At 45.8% G+C, this 20,875-nt stretch overlaps 1 protein-coding gene across 4 annotated transcripts in view; it reads left to right on the top strand.

Moving 5' to 3' along the window:
• Positions 1 to 13,581: 13,581 nt before the first annotated feature.
• The window catches only part of PRDM15 (PR/SET domain 15), a 1,394,990-nt gene continuing 1,387,696 nt past the window's right edge, over positions 13,582 to 20,875 (top strand). For 3 of the 4 annotated variants that reach the window (XM_069636031.1, XM_069636033.1, XM_069636034.1), the window contains exon 1: positions 13,582 to 13,656. In XM_069636031.1, the coding sequence (XP_069492132.1) occupies positions 13,624 to 13,656 (33 nt within the window). In that variant the 5' untranslated portion in view covers positions 13,582 to 13,623. The other variant, XM_069636032.1, reaches the window with a different exon arrangement.

Below are 20,875 nucleotides of genomic sequence, written 5' to 3' on the forward strand. Positions count from 1 at the left end.
GTTGTTGGAATATTTTGGCCTAAAGGGAACGGTTTCTGAAAGCATACTTGCTTAAGGTTCGGGTTATAGCTCGGAATGGTCCCTTTTTTGTCCCTCTTTATTTCCACCAAAAAACCTCTTCTCGTATGTTGTGCTTCCTCCAAGATTTTTGCTTGGTCAGAGTCCTCTGGGCTACTTGTCCCAGGTTCTAATTCCGAGTCCATGTCTGATGTGATTGGTGATGTGCTAGGTGTTTTAATTAGGGCTTGATCCCCATCATATTTTGCTTGGAAAGCATAAACTCTTTCATTAATATAGTTTTTTCCATCTCTGTAGAACTTCCTAAACTTTCTTAATTTGATGTCATCTTGATATTCACCTAAAATAGTATGCATTATTTTGAAGTTTTTATCCTTGGTTGCTGTTGGATTTGGCATTTCAGAGATTTCCTTCTGGACCTGATCTATTTCTGAAGTAACTCTGAAGTGTTCTCGTTCTGCATGTTTCACTAGGATTTTCATCATGTTTTCCAGGCTAATAGTCAGATTGGCTTCCCAATCCGAGGCTAAGTCCTAATCGTCCTGATGGGTGAGGTCTGGAAATATTAGTATTCTTAGACCCCTAGGGATGATATTTTGTTTAAGGTATTATTTAAGTGAGACTTGCTCCCAGTATTTGTTGATTTCCTTTTTGCTAAGTCGTTCCAATTTTAAAAAAATGTAAACTTTATAATACTATTTTCAAAAAACAAATTATAACATAACATACATGGAATTAACTTGTGCTTCTTGTGCCCATCTCCCCTTCATTGTCCTCTGCCCCCCTCTGCATTATAACCAAGCCTGGGTCAGTAGTGGTCCGTGGTTAATTGTATTGTTCGTGGCGGGACTTGTGTCCGCGGAATTCCGATGAGGTTCTGGTGATGTATCTCGGGAGGCTTCACTGTCTCCGGTGGTTATTAGATAAGCTATGTATGGGCCTCAGATGTCAGGCGGCGTGTAAGGGTAACAGTTTGATGAAGTTTGTTTCCGTGTCTTGGCAGTATGATATATCATTCAGCCATTGCTGTGTGGTCGGCATAGGACCCTTCTCCCAGGACATCGCAATTCTTCTGCGCGCTAACAGTAACAGCAACCCTCCTAGTTTGCGTGTTGTGGGGCGAAGTGTTTGGTGAGTCCCAAAAGAGTGATTTTAGGGTTGGGTTCTATGGGTATATCCACTATTGCGGCTGTCTTTTCCAGTATCGATTCCCAGTAGTGTTGTATCGTTGGACAGGCCCAAGCGAGGTGGAGGAAGTCTGCCGTTGGGGTGCCACATCGGCCGCACTGTGGGGGGGTTGAGGGGTGGTAGCGGTGAATTCTGGCTGGGGTGAGCTATGCTTGGTGTATACATTTTAGATGGGTTAGTTTGTATCTAGTGTTTAGGGATACCCTCTGGGTTTGTGCCAGAATGTATTCCCAATCTTCATCTAGAATTGTGGTCTGGAGGGTTTTTTCCCATCTCACTTTAGGTGTTATCGGGTTTGGAGCTGTGTCTGCTAGTAAGGATCTTATAAGGATCGAGACCAGGTTGCCCTCACCTTGCGACTGGATAACCCCATGGAGCAATTGCCATATCTCGGCTGTTGCGGGAACGAGGGCAGTATGGTGTGTAGGGTGCCTCTGAGGTGGAAGTAGATAAACGTGTCTAGGGCAGTAGAGGCTCCGTGGGATCTGGCCTTTTCGGGTGTGAGGAAGTGCCCATTGATAAAGAGGTCACCCATGGTTTTAAGTTTAGCTCATCAACCCAGTTTAGGAAGACTTTTTCTGTGGTTAGTGGGACAATATCATCCGCGTACAGGGAGATTATTAATTTATGGGGACCGAAGGATAGGCCTCTTTGTATGTGTTTAGCTCGAAGGTCCGAGGCGAGGGGCTCCATCACCAACGCAAAGAGCAGGGCGGACAACGGGGATCCCTGCCTTGTTCCTCTTTGGAGGTTGATCGCCGTTGATCTGGTTTTTCCTAGAATGATGTCGGATCGGGGTTGGTTATACAGTAGGGCTGTTAGTTGGAGGAATCTCTTACCGAGGCCCATTCTCTGGATGATTTAAAAAAGAAACGGCCATTCAATGGAATCAAAAGCCTTTTCGGCGTCGAGGAGGATTGCCACCACCTGGTGTGCAGGGTCTATCGCCTCCAAGACCCTGGCCTGGTACAAATCCAGCCTGGTCCACTAGAACCAGCGCAGGCATTAGGGGAATGAGTCCGGAGACCACGATCTTGCCCAATATCTTGTTATCTAAGTTGATCAGTGATATTGGCCTGTATGATCCGCATTCCTCTGGGGGTTTGTCGGTTTTGTGGAGTAGTATCATGTTTGCTTCTCGGAGGGTTGGTGTCACGCCCCCGCTCATGCCCCACTCCGACACCCTTCCCTGCACTCCTCTTACCTGTCTGACACCGCCCGCTACCATGCCCGCCACCCACGTCAGCGGGGGAGACACAGCAGGCGAGATGCCACGGGAGGCAGGACTGCCTCTTTCCGGCCCTTTCCATGGTGGCGGTTGCCCTGGCGCCTCTTCCATGCCCGGCAGTACCAGCACTCACGCACCAGGAAACACCAGTCACTGGCCGCATCGCGCTCAACGTGACGCGCGTGAGCAGTCACGTGGTTTGTCACGTGATTCCGCTCGCCGGCAGCACCATCACCCGCGCACCAGGAAGCACCAATCACTGGCCGCGTCACGCTCCACGTGACGCGCGCGAGCGGTCACGTGACTTGTCACGTGACTCCGCTTGCGACTTCAAAAGAATACACAGCGCTTCACAGCTGCTTCTATTGGAGATCTGCTAGGCTTTGCTTGCTACCTCTTGTTACCTACCTCCTCTTGACCACGGAACGTTACCTCGGATCTGCTTTGGATTTACCTTTTGGACTTGGCGAACTCTCTGATACCCTGGAACTTTTGACCTCCTGTTTGGCCTTGGATCAGCCTTGGATACTCCCTGGCCCTTGGATTGCTCAAAGAATCACCACTAATCACGTTCTTGCTACAGGTGTTGTCAGGAGTACCGATACTTGATACCCTGGAACTTTTGACCTCCTGTTTGGTCTTGGATCAGCCTTGGATACTCCCTGGCCCTTGGATTGCTCAAAGAATCACCACGAATCACGTTCTTGCTACAGGTGTTGTCAGGAGTACCGACACTTCATCTCAGCCTGCTGTTGGTTCCCCCTGCTGTTTGTGTAGGTTCCCTACCTGTTCTACCATCCTCTGGGTAAGCTGGTGTCATCATACCTAGTTTGCTTTCTCTGCCAGTTGCTTGTGGTTGTTTACTTGACCATAACTCTTTGCCTTACAGCACTCAGGGGTCCTTCTTGCGTTCCCGGTATCAGGCTGACGACGACACTCCACACCTGTGGCCTCAAAGATTGCTAGGGTAGTTATTTATTCCTGCTCGAGCGGTACTTGGGGACGGAGGTATTTCATAACTGCACGACCATCAAGTCTGACCTCCGAGTTATAACAGTTGGGGGGAGCGATCTGGTTTCGAGTGCCTCCTCATAGACCTGTATTAATAATGGGGCAAGAATGGGTGCAAATGTTTTATAGAACTCACCTGTCAGCCCGTCCGCGCCTAGGGCTTTGGTACCTGGTAGGTTTTTAATGGCCTGAAGGATTTCTTCTATAGTGATAGGTGTGTTTAGGGGTTCCCTTAGCATGGCGTCTACCCAGTATAATTCTATGTCTGCTAAGTATTGTGACAGTTCCCTTTGGGTGACATTAAAGTTAGTTGTGTAGGGTTTGATAAAAGATGCAAAAGGTTTCTGCTATTTCTTTGACGGTGTACACCAGGGTTCCCTGGAGGTTTCGGATTTGTTCAATTTGTGTGGGTTTTCGGTCCGCTGCTATAAGTCTCGCAAGAAGGGCGCCCGGTTTCTGCCCCTCTCCGTATTGGCGACTGCGGTGGCAGTGAGAGAGGAATTTCAGTTCTCGGTCTGCAGCTGCTCTGAACTTATCGAGCTCTATCTTCAGTGACGCCAGCACCTGTGGGTCTGGCGTGATTGATTGTAATTGTTCAAGCTCTTTCAGGCGGATCTCGATCAGTGACAACTCTCATCTAATGAGCTTCAGAATTCCTTGCTCTTTAGATAGACAGACTCCTCTAATGTAGCATTTTAAGGATTCCCACAGGGTCCCGGCGGACGTCACAGATCCTTGATTGATTTCGAGAAACGTTGTGATTTCTGAGCGGAGTTCGGCAGCAAATACCTGATCCTGCAGGGACCCAGGTTTGAATCTCCAGTGTCTCCTTCCTTCTGATGGGTCTAGAGGGTGTATTCCACTGTTACCGCCGAGTGGTCGGACATGGTTCTGTGCAGTATTTGGCTATTCTTCCATTGAGCTTGGCTGTGTGCAGAAAGAAGGATGTAATCCAGGCGGGAGCTGGTTTGGTGGACCCAGGAGTGGAACGAGTATTCTCGGGACTCGCCGTGTTGGCGTCTCCAGATGTCCACTAGGTCATATTCTCTACAGATCTCTAGAACCTGGCGATCAGCTTTGGAAGTAGTTGTAGAGGTCGGGTGGGATTTATCCTTCTATGGGTCTAGAGTGGTGTTCAAGTCACCTGCCCATATGATAGTTGTTGATCTTGTTTCTCCCAGGTGCATCATGACCCAGTCAAAGTTGTTACAATCGTATTGTCTATGTTTTGTCTGCACCCTAACTTATCAAGAAACAAATTCGCCTCCTCGGGCGTTTTGAAAAATTGTGACTTGCCGTCGTGTTGGATACGCAGCTTGGCTGGGTAGAGCATGGAATACATCAGATTGTTGTCTTGTAGCCGGTGTTTCACGCCAATGAATGTTCTGCGCAATGCCTGGACCGCGGGGGAGAAGTCGGGAAAAAATTGGATGTTATCACCGTCGTATTGCAGGTGTCCTTTCTCCCTTGCAAGCCGGAGGATTGTATCTCGGTCTTTGAAGTTGAGCAGTTCTGCTATTATTGGGCGGGGGGCCACTCCGGGGATGGGGCGGTTGGTTGGGACCCTGTGAGCCCGCTCCACCACGAACAGGTTGGACAGTGCAGGGTTTCCAAATATCTCCTTGCATAGGTTTTCGATGAAGTTCTCCATTTTCCCCGTGATTTGCTGCTCTCTTACCCCGAGGATCCTAATGTTGTTCCGGCGTGATCGCCCTTCTAGGTACTCGTTCTTGGCCATAACAGCTTTCATTTGTGTTTCTAGCATTGTCACCCTGGCGGACATAGAGGTCACATTATCCTCCACGTCGGAAATTCGTTGTTCAGCTGTGTCCAGCCTGTCCCGTGTTTGTCTAGACGGTGTTGAAGCTGGTCAACTTTGGTGGACAGGGAGTCTAGCTTGCTATCTATGTTGCCGATCCCCGCTTTTAAGTCGAGGAGGATTTCTCTGATGTCCGTATCTGGAATGGGCTCGACTTCTCGGGGTGTGGCCCCTTCAGAGTTCTCTTGTCCCGCATTTGTTTTGGGGGTTATCACTAAGGCTCCAGCCTCAAATGTCAGCTTCCGCTGAGATTTGTCTGCTTTCCCCATCATGATGGTTTGCTGTGTTTGCGTTAATAGAGTGGGGGTGTTCACCTGTGTACTCTAAGCCTTTATTGTCCTCCCGGGGGGGAGTTTGGTGGTGCCTGCGGCCCGCGAACGCCACTGTAACGCTCACCTGATTCCCACGGAGGCGCGGGTCTTGGCAGGAAGGTGTCTGTGACTCGAAAAGTGATGGGAAGGACTCGATTGGCTTCTGGGGTCGAACCTCTTCGCACTGTGTGTCGAACTCGAAGAGTGAGGTTTCTGCAGGTGAAAGAATATGGGGGTTAATGGCCTGGGTTGTTGAATGTCCCTCTCTCTCTCTCTCTTCCCAGCTTTTCTGTAGAGCCCCCCCAGGTCAACGTGCTCACCTTAGATAGGTGAATGCTGGGCTCTCCATCTGCGTCTGGTGCAGGGTGCCGTTGCCAGTTCCTTCACTGGTGAAACATTGGCCTCTTGAATTCAGAGGATGGTTACCGTCGTTATCTGCACGAGCGGTGAGTTTCTGGACACCTTTTGTCTTTATAGTCTTTAAATGCGTGGCACGTTAATATTGAAGACTCTGTATAATGCTTTTCCCTTATGTATTGCAGGACTCTTGGGATGGAAGATGGAGTGAAGCGCCTGGAAATTCGTAAGTATGGCAAGCGCTCTAACTGTCTCTTTCCTTGCAGCTTAGTTCATGTTAAAGAGACGCCGGAGTATTCGCAGGTGTTCTATTGCGACGAGCGTGATGGGCGTGAGTAAATACCTGCTTAATGTCTTTTTCTTTTGTCTTTCAGATGTTGGTTTGCAGCGCCGGATTCAGCGGAATGCTAGTAAGTTTTAACTATACTTTGTCTTCACAGGCGGCGATGCAGAATGAAGAAATCCGGAATTCACGGCGTGCCGGTAAGTATAACAATGCCTTTGTCTTTGCAGGCGAAGGTGCAGCGTGAAGACACGGCTGCTGCTGATGGATCAGGTGAGAAAGCACTGTGTGTAAAGTTTGTCTTGCTAACCTGTTGTTTCTTGTCTTTTGCAGGTGCTGATGTTGACTGGATACAGGAATGGTAAGTATAATTCTTGCAGGTTCAGGATCGAAAGAGGAAAGGCTGGAACAGACTCGGTGAGCGTTCTGCTGCAGATGCAGAATAACACGAAGCACGTTTCATCTATTGGGTGTGGTTTAAATAGCCTTGGAGTGATGAGGCGTTTATGTGATGTGGGAATATTCACCAAGTGCTCCTTTGGGCTTTATGGTCATGTTATCTTGTACATAATAATACTATTGCCAAATATTGCTAAATGGAGGACGATGTACTCACCATCTTAGATTGGACATTGATCACCAATGTGTGCTGAATGATATATAATGTTGTTCTAAACTGTTCCAAATGGAGAACTGCTCACTTAACATATTTTTCTTGTTTTTCTCCCTCCACCCCCCCTTGCTCTCTCTCCCCCCCCTCTCTTTCCCCCCTTCCTTTTTCTGATTTGTCTCAATGGCTTGGACATTTGAACTTGTTATGTTTTTTGATTACCTAACACTGTTGATGACCACATAATCCATGTTTTCCTTTTGCATGTACTAACATATTAGTGATGTAAGTGATATATATTATAATTTTTACGCCCTGAAGACGGCCCAGTTAAGGTTGAAACACGTGTTGGCGTTGTAGAGGCTCTTTGTTGAAGGAAGGATTATATGACAAAATTAAAAATTCTTTTGTTTCATTAAGCTGGTGTCAAAAATTGATACAGTGTTACTTTTGCACTCCTAATTGGTTTAAATGAGAAGCACCACCTGTAACCACTAGTGGTTTTGTATCACTTTATTGGGCGGAAGCGCAGATGTTATGTTTTATACTCTGTTGAACTTTTGGTGATGTAGAGTTTGATTATTTGAAAATCTTGAAAATAAATAAATACATTTAAAAAAGAGAAATGGGACTCCACTGCAAAAGCATGAAACATATGATAATGGTGAGAAGGACACACAGAACAAATGTATCCCTGTGGCAGCTTGGCATACAATGTAAGAGCATCTGGGGGAACATAAGAATCACCACAAACATTTATGTTTTAGAAGTAGTTTTGGACAGTGACTCACTGGCGTGACAGGGGCCCCCGCAGCCCCTGCAGTGCGGGGCCCCGCCAGAACATGTCCTGGGAAGGGCCCCCACTTGTAAAAAAAAAAGAAAAATATTTTTTGGGTAAAATTATATATTTTTTTCTTTTTGAATTCACTCTGCATTTATAAAGAAATTATTTCTGTAACAGAAATAATTTCTTTATGAAGTCAGAGTGACTTCAAAAAGAAACAATGGGCCTCATTACAGGTTTGGCGGAAACCGTGTCATTGCTACCAGCAGGTTGCCGCCAGACCCGTAATGATTTACCGGTGCCCGACTTTCCGGTAACACCGGGGGATTACAACCCTGGTCTGGGAAGTCAGGTCCCGGCAAATGGTAAGTCCCCATTTCCATAAAGTCCTTTGGACTCTGTGGACTTTATGGAAATGGGGACCACAGAAGCACCGGCAACGTGGGTGCCTGGGTGTGTGTGCCTGTATGGTGAAAGGGTGCACACGTAAATGTATGGGTTGCTGCCTGGTTGTGTCTGTATGGTGAAAGGGTGCACACTTAATGTATGGATTGCTGCCTTGGTGTGCCAGTATGGTGAAATAATGCACACTTAAATGTATGAATGGCTGGGTGTGCGTGTGTTTATATGGAGAATGGTGTGTGGTGTGTGCTTACGCTCAGGGGCGCAACAAAACCTACATTTCGGTGCAAACCCTTCAAATGTTGGGAGGGGTGCCAACTTCATGGGCGGCGGGGGAGGGGCAAACTTATTTGTTTGGGTCATCTAATTTCTGTATGCATTTTTATGAGACTATTCTAGTTCAGCTTCAATGTTACAAGCAGTTAACTCTCTCCTTTAAGGTTTAAAGCACCTACTTATGGACTGCTGTGAGAATGTTTGGTCTCCTGTTCCCTCTCTACCCTTCCAATTACTCACTTGGCATGCAAGTATTAAACCCACATCACGATTTCAATTGCCTAAAGAAATTGGCATTTGAATGCAGGTAATAACAGTGGATTCCTTTATGTTAGTAATTGGTGGGTTCTTGTTAACAGAGAAACCCAGGTGCCGTTTAACATCTGTGTCCTTTTCTGTCTGGCAACTGCCAGGTCTAGTCAACATAGACCAACATTTCCGGGGGGTGGGGAGGAATGCTGAATCCCAGTCAACTCAATGGTGTTGCACCAATACTTGTGTTTAATGCCTGGATTACTTATTGGTAATCTTCATTACTCCTATCCCTATTCTTCATCGTCCCAGTGTGTATGAGACAGTACTTGTGTATAAGGCACTCTGCCTCATACACAAGTACTGGGATGAGGTAGAGGTACATGGAGGTCATGCTTGATTTAGCTACCTGTAATCTTAATTACTCCTAGTCCCACTCATCCTCATTCCAGTACCTACCTATGAGGCAAGGAGCCTCAACCGTAAGATCTGGGTCAAGTAAGAGGGACGTGGAGGTAATTCTGGGCCAAGGAGCTGATTTTGGAGGTTGGGGTGGGAGGGAGAGGGGATGTGTGAGGGGGCAGGATTGTACGACAAATTATAATGGCTGTCATGTCCAGGCTAAGCAAGCATGATATGTGGTATTAGTGGATAGAGAGACATTTTGGTGCAGCTAGTCTAGGCATTCCTCAGTTTGTTATGACTTTTTTTAATGGGGCATTTATGATAAAGCAGTCCTGCTAAGTGAATTACATGGCTAGACTGCCATTTGGGTGCTGCCAGTCTAGCTGTTTCTTACTGTGGAATTGTATATTTTTCTGGGCATCTGTGATCAAATGCTATGATATAAGTCATTTATAACGCACCTGCAGACAAGTGTTTCTAGGTGTGACAAGACAAGGGATGGAAGATAGAGGGAGGACAAGACAAACGATCTTACTAGACCTTGTGTCATTCAGATCGTGCAATTGCGAGAACGAGAAGTGCAAGGGGAAAGGGAGGGGGAAGTGCAAGGGAGAGGGGAGGGGAAAAACAGGGCAGCAATGCTCTGAGTAAGTGCTGTCAGGGCAGCACAGCTCTGGGTAGTGCAAGGAGAACAAGGGACTGTAGGGTTACAGTTACAGCCCTTAAGTGCATGGTACGACCAGAGGCAGTGCAAGGGTGACTTATCAAGAAAGAGTCTCGACTCAGGGAGACTCTGAGGGTAGCCAAGCAACAAGTCGGTACAGCAGACAGGTAGGTCAGGTAGGCCAGCAGGGGAGGGAGAGAGAGAAAGCAGAGGGGAAGAGGAATGTTTGTAGCTGCTTCCAGAACTTTGGGTTGTCTGCTAAAGCTTGAGAGGGGCAGGGAGGCTATTATAGAGGGAGGCACCGGCAGAGGAGAGAGATCTACCCCCCACTCTCTTCCTGGAGAAGCGTTGAACCCATAGAGAGTTGTAGGTAGCTGAGCGAAGGGCTCGAGAAGGAAGATATTTTGGAAGAAAGCGTTGGATGTAGTGCGGGCCCCAGGCCCAGAAAGCCTTGTGGACAATGCAAAGGGTCTTGAACTTGATACTTGCAGCAACTGGGAGCCAGTGGAGAGATTTAGGGCCGGAGAGATACGATCCCTGTGCTTGAGGCCAACGATAAGTCTCGCATTCCTGTTCTGGATTAGTTGCAGGAGCTGGATAGTAGAGGAAGGCAGATTGAGAAAGAGGCTGTTGCAGTAGTCCAGCCTAGAGAGAACCAGGGCTCTGCAGACAGTGAGCTTCTGGGGGAAAGTTAGAAAGGGAAGAGTTCCTTTGAGGAGGAGCAGCTGTTAGTGGGACTTCTTGGCGACGTCCGAGATGTGAGGAGAGAAATAGAGAGTGGAGTCAAAGATGACACCAGTGTTGTTTGCCTCACAGGAAGGCGGCCAGAGTGAGAGAGGGAAAGCAGGGGCAGGAGCCCAAATGGGAAGGATCTCCATCTTACTGACATTAAGGCAGAGATCGTTTGATGCACACCAATCCTGAATTGCAGATAGACAGTCTGGAATGAGCAAGAGATGAGAGGAGTGTGAGGGGAGCCTGAAGGAAAGCGGAGAGTCATCCGCATTACACTGAAAGTTAGAGGAGAATGTAGAGATCAGGTGGGTCAAAGGGGCCACAAACAGGTTGAAAAACCAGAGTGAGAGGATGGAGCGGGGAGAAAGAGACCAAGTTGGACCTGGGAGGGGCAGTCCAAGAGGCAGGAGGTCAGCCACTCAAAGGCCTGATCCCTGATGCCCAGGTTCTCATGGAGTCGATTGATCAGGATTGAACAGGATGGTATGGTTGACCGTGTCGAAAGCACAGGAAAGATCAAGGAGGATGAGGACAGAAGGAATGCTGGAATCAAGGTTAGAGAGCAGAACTTCACAGGTGTTCTGGACAGCAGTTTCCGTGTCTCTGGCAGCTCTGAAGCCAGACTGATGGTCATGGAGACAACCAACAGATTCTGTGTAGAGAGTAAGCTGGGAGATGGCCAGCTTTTCCAAAAGTTTGCCCAGGAAAGGGGTGATGGAGATTGGGCGATAGTTTGCCGGGCAGGCAGCATCGGCAGAAAGCTTCTTGAGGGGTGAGTGCATAAGGGAGTACTTAACGGGAGAGGGGAAAGCGTGATTACAGAAATCGGTCAAGGCTGGAGCGAGGGTGTCAATATGGTTCTTGATGGTTCTGGTGGAGCAGGAGAGCACCTGTTTGGATGACACTTTCATAGATCGGACTTGTCTAGAAACCTTGTCCGGTGTTGTCACAGAGAAAGAGAAGAAAGGAGGAAGAGAGGTAGAGATGGCCAAAGGGGGTGAGAGAGGAAGAGGGAGAGGAAGAGGAGATGGAGGATAGGATGTCCTGAGTTTTAGTGTAGAAGTGAGATGACAGAGCCATACAGAGGGCTTGGGAGGGAACAGGAGAGGTAAAGACCGCAACAGGATTGACCATTTCTTTTCAGATTTTAAAGAGTTTGGACGTGTTGTTAGAGGCCACAGAGACACAGGTTGTAATGTGTGTTCTATACTTGATGAGCGTTATTGCTTCAACTGCCATTTTGGTGCAACCAGTCTAGATATGTCTAAATAAGGCCTGGCAAGCTGTATTATATTGTTATTACATGTCTACAATGGTCTACATTGTGCAGCCAGTTGGACATGTTTTCATTGTGGCATGGCATTTTTAATAGCAAAGCATTAATGTTCCTGTGCACTATTGGTGACTTGCATCTATTGGATTGGTGTTACCCTACAAAACAATTGCAAACGCTCTGGCTTTTTAGCCAATTTTTCTCAGACAGTGTGCTGTATGCTATATTAAAACACATATTTATATCTTTCTCCTAGTGCAGTGTGCGGCATATCCGTTCAGCAGCACGTTTGTGCGTATTGCGCAAGTGTGATAATCTAGGCCGGCCCAGAGTGTGGCGTGACCCTTGATTTGTTGCTGAGTTGGGGGCCCCATAAGCATGGCTCGCAGGGGGGCCCCCACATCTTGTGTTACGCCACTGCAGTGACTCAGTCCTGCAACCCTCTTGAGCACAACATGGACATTGGCCATGCATCTAATTTCATATACAATAACACCCTAACAGTAAATTATCTGCAAATCGACGGACATCTAAACTCCCTTTTGGAACAAAGGCATTGGGGGTCATTACGAGGTTGGAGGTAAGGGATTACCGGCACCGTAAAGGGTGCCAATGCCGGTAATCCCTTACCTCCGTATTCCGAGTTCCCTTTGCGGGTCCTTCCTTACCTCCTGCTTTTAGCAGGAGTTAAGTACAGGACCCGCAAAGGTACTTCGGAGGTAATTACGGTACTGTAATTTACAGTGCCGTAATTATCTCCTTCCCCATTCCCATTGAGCCCTATGGGGCAGAAATGGGAATGGGGAAGGGCAAAAGGTGAATGGGGAGTTACCGGTCCCTCCAACCCTGGAATGGACTGGTAATTACTCCATTCACCATGCCGGATTTGGGAGGGTTTCGGAGGCAACCATGGAGCTAATTTCTCCATGGTTAGCTCCAAACCCGGAATGAGGCCCATTGGCTTTCTGGCTTGAGCTAAGGCACCTTAGCATACTTGCCAACATTCTGTGACCAAAAAGATGTAGGATTTTTTAAGTTTCAAAAATAATACTTCGCATAACAATTACATCACATGAAAATACAAAACATACATTGTTGGCACCAGTGGAGCATTCTAAAATGCCCAACCCATCAAACAGTACGACATGGAACGATGTTCAAATGTTAAAAATGTATAATTCTGAATGGTAAGTTAACACCAAATTCAATTACACAGAAGGTATTCAGACAGAGCTGGTAGGCAACGTTTGCCACTGCTCTGTAGCAGCAGCCTGGGTAATACATATGTATTCCTGCAGTGTAAATTGAACACTGAATGACATGGAGACTGATACCCCCCTCAGTCTGATAGGCAGATGTGGTGTGATGGTGTTAAGCTCTGCCACTTGCCTTCACTGGTGGTTAACCTAAGGGTTGTACTGGCAAGAGTGCAGAACAGAGTCACGCAGCTGTCAGGTCAGTGGATTGGTCTGAGCTCAATCAAAGTAATCACCTACCAGCCCACTATACAGAGAGACCAATTAATGTGTTGCATGCTTTGCCCTGCAGCCTGCCTTAGAGTCACATACATTTACCTGCCACTGTAAAAAGCAGTAGGATCGGTCACCCAAATCTGTAGGTTGTAGGACTGCTTAAAAAGCAGTAGCCTATTGCCTAAATCTGTAGGGTTGGCAAGTATGCCTTAGTGTTTCCGTACACAGCGTGTTGGTGATTTGTTCCAAGTGCGCTCACGGCAAAAAAAATCCCAATTGATTTTTTTTAACGCCTTCGTCACAACTTTGATACCGACGTATGCACCTAGAAAGATCTTAAGTCTTCTCTATCCCGAAGGAGCTTGCACCAGCTCGCATCCACATTAGGTACGCTTGGGCGTGTGATGACTGTGATCTACATGACAAGCGATGTGACGTAGATGTCTACCTTGTATAGTATTCTCAGGACGTACGTCGCATGGAACGTAACGCAGAACCCACGTGACGAGGGCGCGCTGCTAGGTCCGTTTCTTTAATGAGAACTAGTAGTACCTACCCTGGCATCACAGTGAGTACAGGTGCCTGGGGACTCAAGTAGGTGGCAGTGGAGGCAGGTGTAAGGGGGTGGGGGACTGATTGAGTGTCACAGGGCCGTCCGTTTTTTTTGTTTAGACCGGACGGTTGGCAGAGATGACCGGGGTGCTAGCGCAGGGTTGCAGAGTAGCGCTGAGGACCAGCAGGGGGTGTTAGTGCTATCATTGTGAGTCTAGAGGCATTTGTGGTGGTAGGGCTACACTGTAGCCTGCTGTGTGCACCCCAAACGGTGTCTCTTGTTGGACTGAAGAATGCTCTCTTTTGTCTGGTCTCTTTTGGCAATGCATTTGTAATTTGCATTTCTTTTGTTGGGAAATGCTGCAGACACAGCAATGAGTGGAAATGGTTGTGGGAGGAATAATGAGTAGGTGCAGCGGGGTAGGCATGCAGAGTTGGTCGGCATACATTACAAACCAGTTAATGTTTTACTACTGCATACCCAGCCTTTTAAGTTGTGATGATGGTCCTTGGACACTAACATGCTGATACAATTAGAAGTATCAATTGAAGGGCAATGGGCTGTAGTCGTTTTTAGGGGCGGGGGGAGGTGAGAGCAGGGTAATGAAATGCTTGCAGGACGATGTTTGATTCTTTATATGGGGGGCACTCGAGAGCTTTGTTTTATTTTCTCTAACAATACTCCGATCCTTCCAATGAGTGTTTTATTGTGTTCATTTGCACTGGGATTAGCACATCTGCTTGAAGACCACTCCCTGCCCTGAATTGGCCGTTTCATGCAGGCCTGCTTTGAAGTTCAAAAAGTAAACTGACAACTCCTTTTTTTTTAACGTTTTCTTCCAATGCTGCTTTTACCGAATTGTACGTAAGAGTAGGTCGTCTTCTTGTCATCAGGCTGTTTGGGGGGCGGCAGGTGGATACACTGCCCCTGACCCTACTGCCTCGTAAGGGGGGGGGGGCGGGCTTGGCCAAGCCACACCACACCAAGCGTTGCAGCTGTCGAAGAGACGGAAGCCTTCGGAAATGAGTGGGCCCATCTGCTGCTTCATAAAAATGCACCACCGTCTAGAAGAAACATTCGCCCATTTCTATGCAAGTACAAAGCATTGAGCTAGACAACAGCGTGGGGGAAGATGTGTGTCTGGATGCCATATTTCCTGATCTCTTGCTGAAGCATTGCTACCTTAACAGCGATTACAATCATTGGGCTAAAGCGAGGCACATTTACAGTAATTCCAAGTATTAGCACTTAAGTGGTGGCTGATTGTCACTGCATTCAAACCTCTAAGATGAGCAGTGCTTTTTTTCCCCATGGTTCAAAGTGCAGTAGAGATCTCAAAGGCCCTTTCAAATGTAATTTTCGAATACGAATTTAAAGGGGGGCAGTGGGAGTCAACGTTAAGGTAAATATAGACATGCATTACTTCATACGTCTTATTAATTGGAAATTGCCCCTTTTTGTACAGCTCCAAAAAGTCATTATTTTTAACTCACTTACGGTTGGTGGTATACTTTCTGTTGTTGGAGATACATTTCCATTTCCAATTCCAGAAAGTTAAAAGGGTAATTGTTGGTAGAAAAGTATGAAAGTTTATGTTGGTCCTTTTGGATTTTAACCTGCGATCCATAGCATGTGGACACTGCAGTGAACATATTACCCTCTTAACTGTTTTGCTAGGATTGAAACACATTTCCTGCAGGCTGCACATGTATCTTTGTAGCAGGCTCATTAGCCCCTTATGTTATTTTATTGAGATTAGAACCTCTAACTCACACGCACAGCCATGAAACAAGCGAATTAACCCATTAACCATCTCACTGGGAATGGTCTATGCGACGTAGCACTTTCCTGCAGTTTCACAGTACTGTAAATAACAGGCGTTATTACCCAATTTGTGTTACTCCATCCTTCGGAAGTCGATAAAGAAGAGCTAATTCATCCCTGCCGTGGGGGCTGAACTTGTGAAGTGCCCTCTGGCTCCATGTCAGAGGCTATGAGCTCACCTCCTGGGCATCTTGTACACACATCCCTGCAGTTGGCGAATATAATCCTAAGGCTATTCCACTGGCATTGAACATATTACCCAGTGGCTACACATAGAACACTGCAAGAGGTATGTTAACCTGCGGTGCTATCGTATTAGAACTGGAATCTGTGATCTGCAGGTGACCTGTTTCTCTGCAGATGGCACGTGCTTAATTTACTAATATATTGCCAATTTTTCTAAGGCTTCTTTCATACAACACACATACTTTACTTTTTATTATTGGTAACACACTGCATACCCGATGGTCTCAGAGCGCGCACAGAACAATCGCAAGACAAGCAACAATGATCAGAGGAGGTGACGCCTAAAACGTGACATATATGCATTTAATCAACTCCTCTGTTACAAAGATGGGTCTTCACTCCTTTCTTAAAATTAGACAGTACATTGTCCTTAATGAGTCCGGCAGCTCATTCCGCAGCTCTTTCCACACACCCTTCCATATGTTTGTAGTGCTGAGAGTATTGTGTTTACTCCCATTCCATACACTAGTATGCATGAACAGTGTGGTATGCAAAGAATTACACATGTAGTGAATTAAACAAACTTTCCTTGTGGCAGTCGAGTAGCTGTTATATTTCCAATTAATAGTCATTTATCAGGTCTCCAGAGAAGTGTCATAGCGGGCCTTATTACGTATTAAAGTCTTGCAAATATGACAGCATTTTTCTTTGCATGCATATCATTTACGCAAAAGTTAAGAGCAGAGGGCACTGCAAAGGCCAGTTTACTTGGCAGAAACAGAATGCTTCATTTGATTTTCATCTTTTCTGAAGTCTTTCAGAAAGAAACAGCTTCTGCTTTATTTTGTGTCTAGATACTCATGGAGCAAACAGAAGCATTGTGCATATTTATTTTTGTAGCATTTTAGGATCCTATCATTAATTAATACAATTTCAAAGTGTCTTTTGTTACAAATTATGCTTTTTTTCAGTAAAAGCAATCCTCTGAACTTTTGTGCAATAGAGTCCCTGTGCTGTGTGCATTTATCATCAAGATGCATCCATATGATGTGTCCATACACATTATTGTTCAGGAGAAGGGTTTTCACAAATGTAACACGTTGTTTGGCGCAAGATATCTTTGCTGCACAACTGTTTTGTTTCAAATGGGTCCTAATCATTTTCAGATTTTTGTCATGTAGCCTGTCGCATACTTTGACTCTATTGCAGAGGCAAATCATTTTTTCTCTTATAATTTAGTTTACAGTTGAATTATCAAATCCTTGTGTCAAATACACCCACCTCAAAACCTGAGGCCCAGATGAGCATCCAAGGTCTTGTTTACATACATTCAACCTTTAAATTGCAGTCAGTAGGGTAAATTGTACTATAAATGGTCAGTGGCAGCAGAGTCCTTGCTCAAGGGTGAGTAGTTGTCATTACACCAATCACAGGGGTCACAGCCTCTTTGAAATCTTCAAGACTACAATAAAAATAAAAACCTGACTCTCCTGGAAGTGCAAGCGCTGTTCAACAACAAACAAAAATGAAATGGTAACATTTGCAATTGGAATGGAAACTCTGCAAAACATGTCCCTGTAGTTAATGCATGGTTGCTCCAACTTCTGAACACTGTGATTCTAATTACCTCAGTCAGTTTACTGGCCTCTGAAGGATGTAAAGCTAACTCTAAAACAGCCAGAATTTGACCATGAGATTAGATATAGAATTTAGCATTACCTCTGTGCCCTGTTGTATTTAATCGTAGGCATACCATTAGGAAGTGCAGGTTCCAGGAAATTAGGGCTTTCTGTAAACATCTAAGCACAATTATGCTATCGTACCTCAAAACACACCATACAATTCATGTCTGCTTTACTGTGTAATTGGCCATGTGTTTGTGTCTTTAAAAATGTAAAATATATACAGAAGCGATCAAATGTCCAGACCTTTTGTAGAAAAGTAAAGGCTTATTGAGTGACATATCCCCCTGTATTATATTCACATCCCATTCTGCAAAATGTTTTAGGAAGTGTACCAGCTGTAGAGTGGCTGAGAATCGCTATAGAAAAAATTCGTTTTTCTAAGGTTGAATTCCTTTCGAATTATGGCTTACATTCTATGCAGAGTTTTTCTGATTAGTTAGCCTATGTATTTTGACTAGTCGCGATCAATGCTAATATTAGTTATATCTTTTAGGATCTTGCACTGCTGAGGCAGTGCAACTGTTCCTATTCTACATGGGTGGTGCTTGTACTGCTGAATTGGGGATGCACATACTGGGCGTGTTCTTTGTGACAGGAATTTGGACGGCTGAGGCCAGTGATGTTCCAGTAATATGTGAGTGCAGCTTGCACTGCTGTGCAGAAGCTGTTCATTGAGTGTGGAGATGCTTGTACATCTCCATCCCATGAAGTTCATTCTCTTTAAAAGTTGATCTTAAACTGCTGCTTTGACCCACAATGTATGTTTTATGTGCGGTAATCTTGCATTGTTGAGACTCGCAACGTTCCTGTTCTATATGAGGAAGGCATGATCTGACGGCCATGCTTTACCTTTTCTGTATGTGGAGTGGAGTATGCACTCTTGAATATATGTTTCACCTGTTTTATGTGAGCGGAATTTCCACAGCAGACACTCATTTCAAATCTCTTCTCCGTGTAGGAATCTTCTCCCCTTGCTTTTTCTTGCACTGATCCACTCCACACGTTCTACATGATGAAAGCTTGCATTACGGTTGTTCTGATTCACTATTGCTGTTTGTGCATTTGAGAGCTCAATTGATGCCCCAGTACAGCAAATCAAGGATACACCTGAAGTGGGCATAGAGGTGTATTGTAGCAGCTCTATAGATGGCTCTGTACCATGTGCATGGTATTCTTGAAGGGAGAGGTCATTCTTGAAGAAGATTGAAAAACAGACGTGAGAAAGACAGGACTCCTAAATAGGGTAACGTGACCTGTATTCAGTGCTTGTATTGTTAAGCAGTGGGGGCTGGGAACTAGAGGTTGGGGCGTGATTGGAGGAAGTGGTAATCTCTCATTGTCTTCAAGACTGACGCAACCCCCTGGTGGTCATACAAAAGGTCTCTGCTATAACATTGTGCAGACAGGTGCTATTCCTTGCCTATACTTCCCACTCTGGAATGCTAATCAATCACTGCTGATAGCGGTCTGTGCGTTATGTAACCATAACGCACATCTGTGTACGCAGACCTCACTGGTTGTTAAAAAAATAAAAAAATATAAACTTGATGCATAAGCCCTCTGCATATAGTTGTCTGCTATAACACTGTACAAATAAGTGCTATGCTTGGCCTCTATTTCCTGCTCTCAGACTTCCACTAATCAATCAAAATCACAGAGCTAGCTGACGTAGAGGTGGAGCTGTGAATGTGTCTATGTAGACGGAGTCCATTCTAGCGCTCAATGCCCCTGCGGGTAATTTGCCTCCTCACTCCAAAAGACTATGTGGGGGGAGCCAGTGTCCGGGACCAGGGGTGAGTAAGTAAAATATGTTACACCGGATAATACCTCCATCTAAAAATCATGCAAATTGTAAGGAAAAATACATCATAACAATAATTTTGAAATCATGGAGAAACACAGCTACAAAAAGTTAGTCTGAAAAGATGAATTTGAAAGCTTTTTGAAAAATGATGAAGCAAGACTTAACAGCAACTAGAATAGTAGCCGAGTAGAGCAGTCAGAGATATGATCATAGGATTTAGGGAACTCGAAGGGAAGTTGACATTAGTTGTGAAACTGGGATAATTTCATCGTATTGGCAAAGTAGCTTGCCTCTACCAGGACAAGCGCTTTGAAGGTATATATTGCAAAAAAATTAAATTAAAAAAAAAAGCATATATAGAGAGAGAATGAACGTAAGAGCACTCTATGAAGAAGCTGGGAGCCTCATTAGGATGACGTTACAATTCAGGTTAACATCCTAAATAAAACACGTGGATTTAACCGAAAAACGCCAGATTTCAAGTGCTGCCCGCATTGATTAGAAAGGGGCCAATTCTGGTAAGGTGAAGCAAAAGATGACACCAACAGGAGGAACTGGTTTTAGATATTTGAACTTCGTGAAAGTGACACATCATCTACTCGGTTGCTTTACAACAGTAGTATAGGGCGTGGCCAGCAGAGCCACTGGTGTGGCAGCTCTGCTGATGGCCGCTGTGTATAGCCCAGAGCCTTGGAGGAAATGGGCGGTTTCTGCGATTTCCCCAAAGCAGATGAAATGATAAGCAGGGATTGGAACCGGCGGAGCACTAAATGAGCTGACTTGGGGCGTTGATGGGCTCCTATAGAGCGAGATACCTGTGGTTGGAGCCGTGATCCCGATACCAAGGAACCAACATGTCGGATGCCCGCGGTGAAGATGGAAGCGGATGGCGACACCATAGTGTGAGCGGACAGGCAGAGCCACCCACGTGTAACTAATTCAGCCTTTGAACAACCTGTGGCGAGTATATGTTTTAAGGGTCAAGTCTGTGTTCTTACAAGTAGATCAATAGGGGCTGCAACACTGGGTGTTTAAACACTGTGGCTGGCCAGTGTATTAAAGTACTAGAACAACTAACTGAAAAACACCTGTGCCTTCGCCCTCTAAAATTAAATGAAAGGTCTTGATGTCATTTGCTGTGTGGATAATTTGTTTATTTTCGTTTTACTTTCTTGTTGTTTTACCCTTGACACATGTTTCTCCAAACTAAATTATTTGGTTCATCAGGAGGGTTTTTCCATACATTTCTAATCATAACATTGTGTTTGATGCTTTTAATAGAAGGATTTGTGAATGATTGGTTTAGAAGTTGAGGTGGTAAATGCAAGGTTTTCAATGTTAGTCAGTGATCAGCAACTGGTGCTGACAAAAGGTTTTGATCCTTCTGTCTGGGAGTTATTATAGGGTGGATAATTCCTTATATTATCTTGATTTGAAGCAAAGTTGATTGGTAGGATGAGGCTTGATAACCGTGGTGTAGCTACCCTTGTGGCTTGCCTAGCCAGGGCGGAGGACGAGTGTGGCTGCCCGACTCCGTGCACCCGTCCGGGAAGAGAAGGAGAAGGTGGCTGGCGCGAGCAGAGAAGAGGACACAAGAGCAGACCTCCTCCCCCATCATGGGCACCCTGCTCATGCACATTGAGGTAGCCTGACTGGAATGAGCGACTGTGAGGCCCTTCCCTGCACCGAGTACCCCCGAGAGTCAGCATAAAGATGCTGCGGTCTCCTGCGGCAG

The sequence above is a fragment of the Ambystoma mexicanum genome, chromosome 7p (assembly GCF_040938575.1).
Source record: "Ambystoma mexicanum isolate Mex_15411 chromosome 7p, UKY_AmexF1_1, whole genome shotgun sequence".
Taxonomy (NCBI): Eukaryota; Metazoa; Chordata; class Amphibia; order Caudata; family Ambystomatidae; genus Ambystoma; species Ambystoma mexicanum.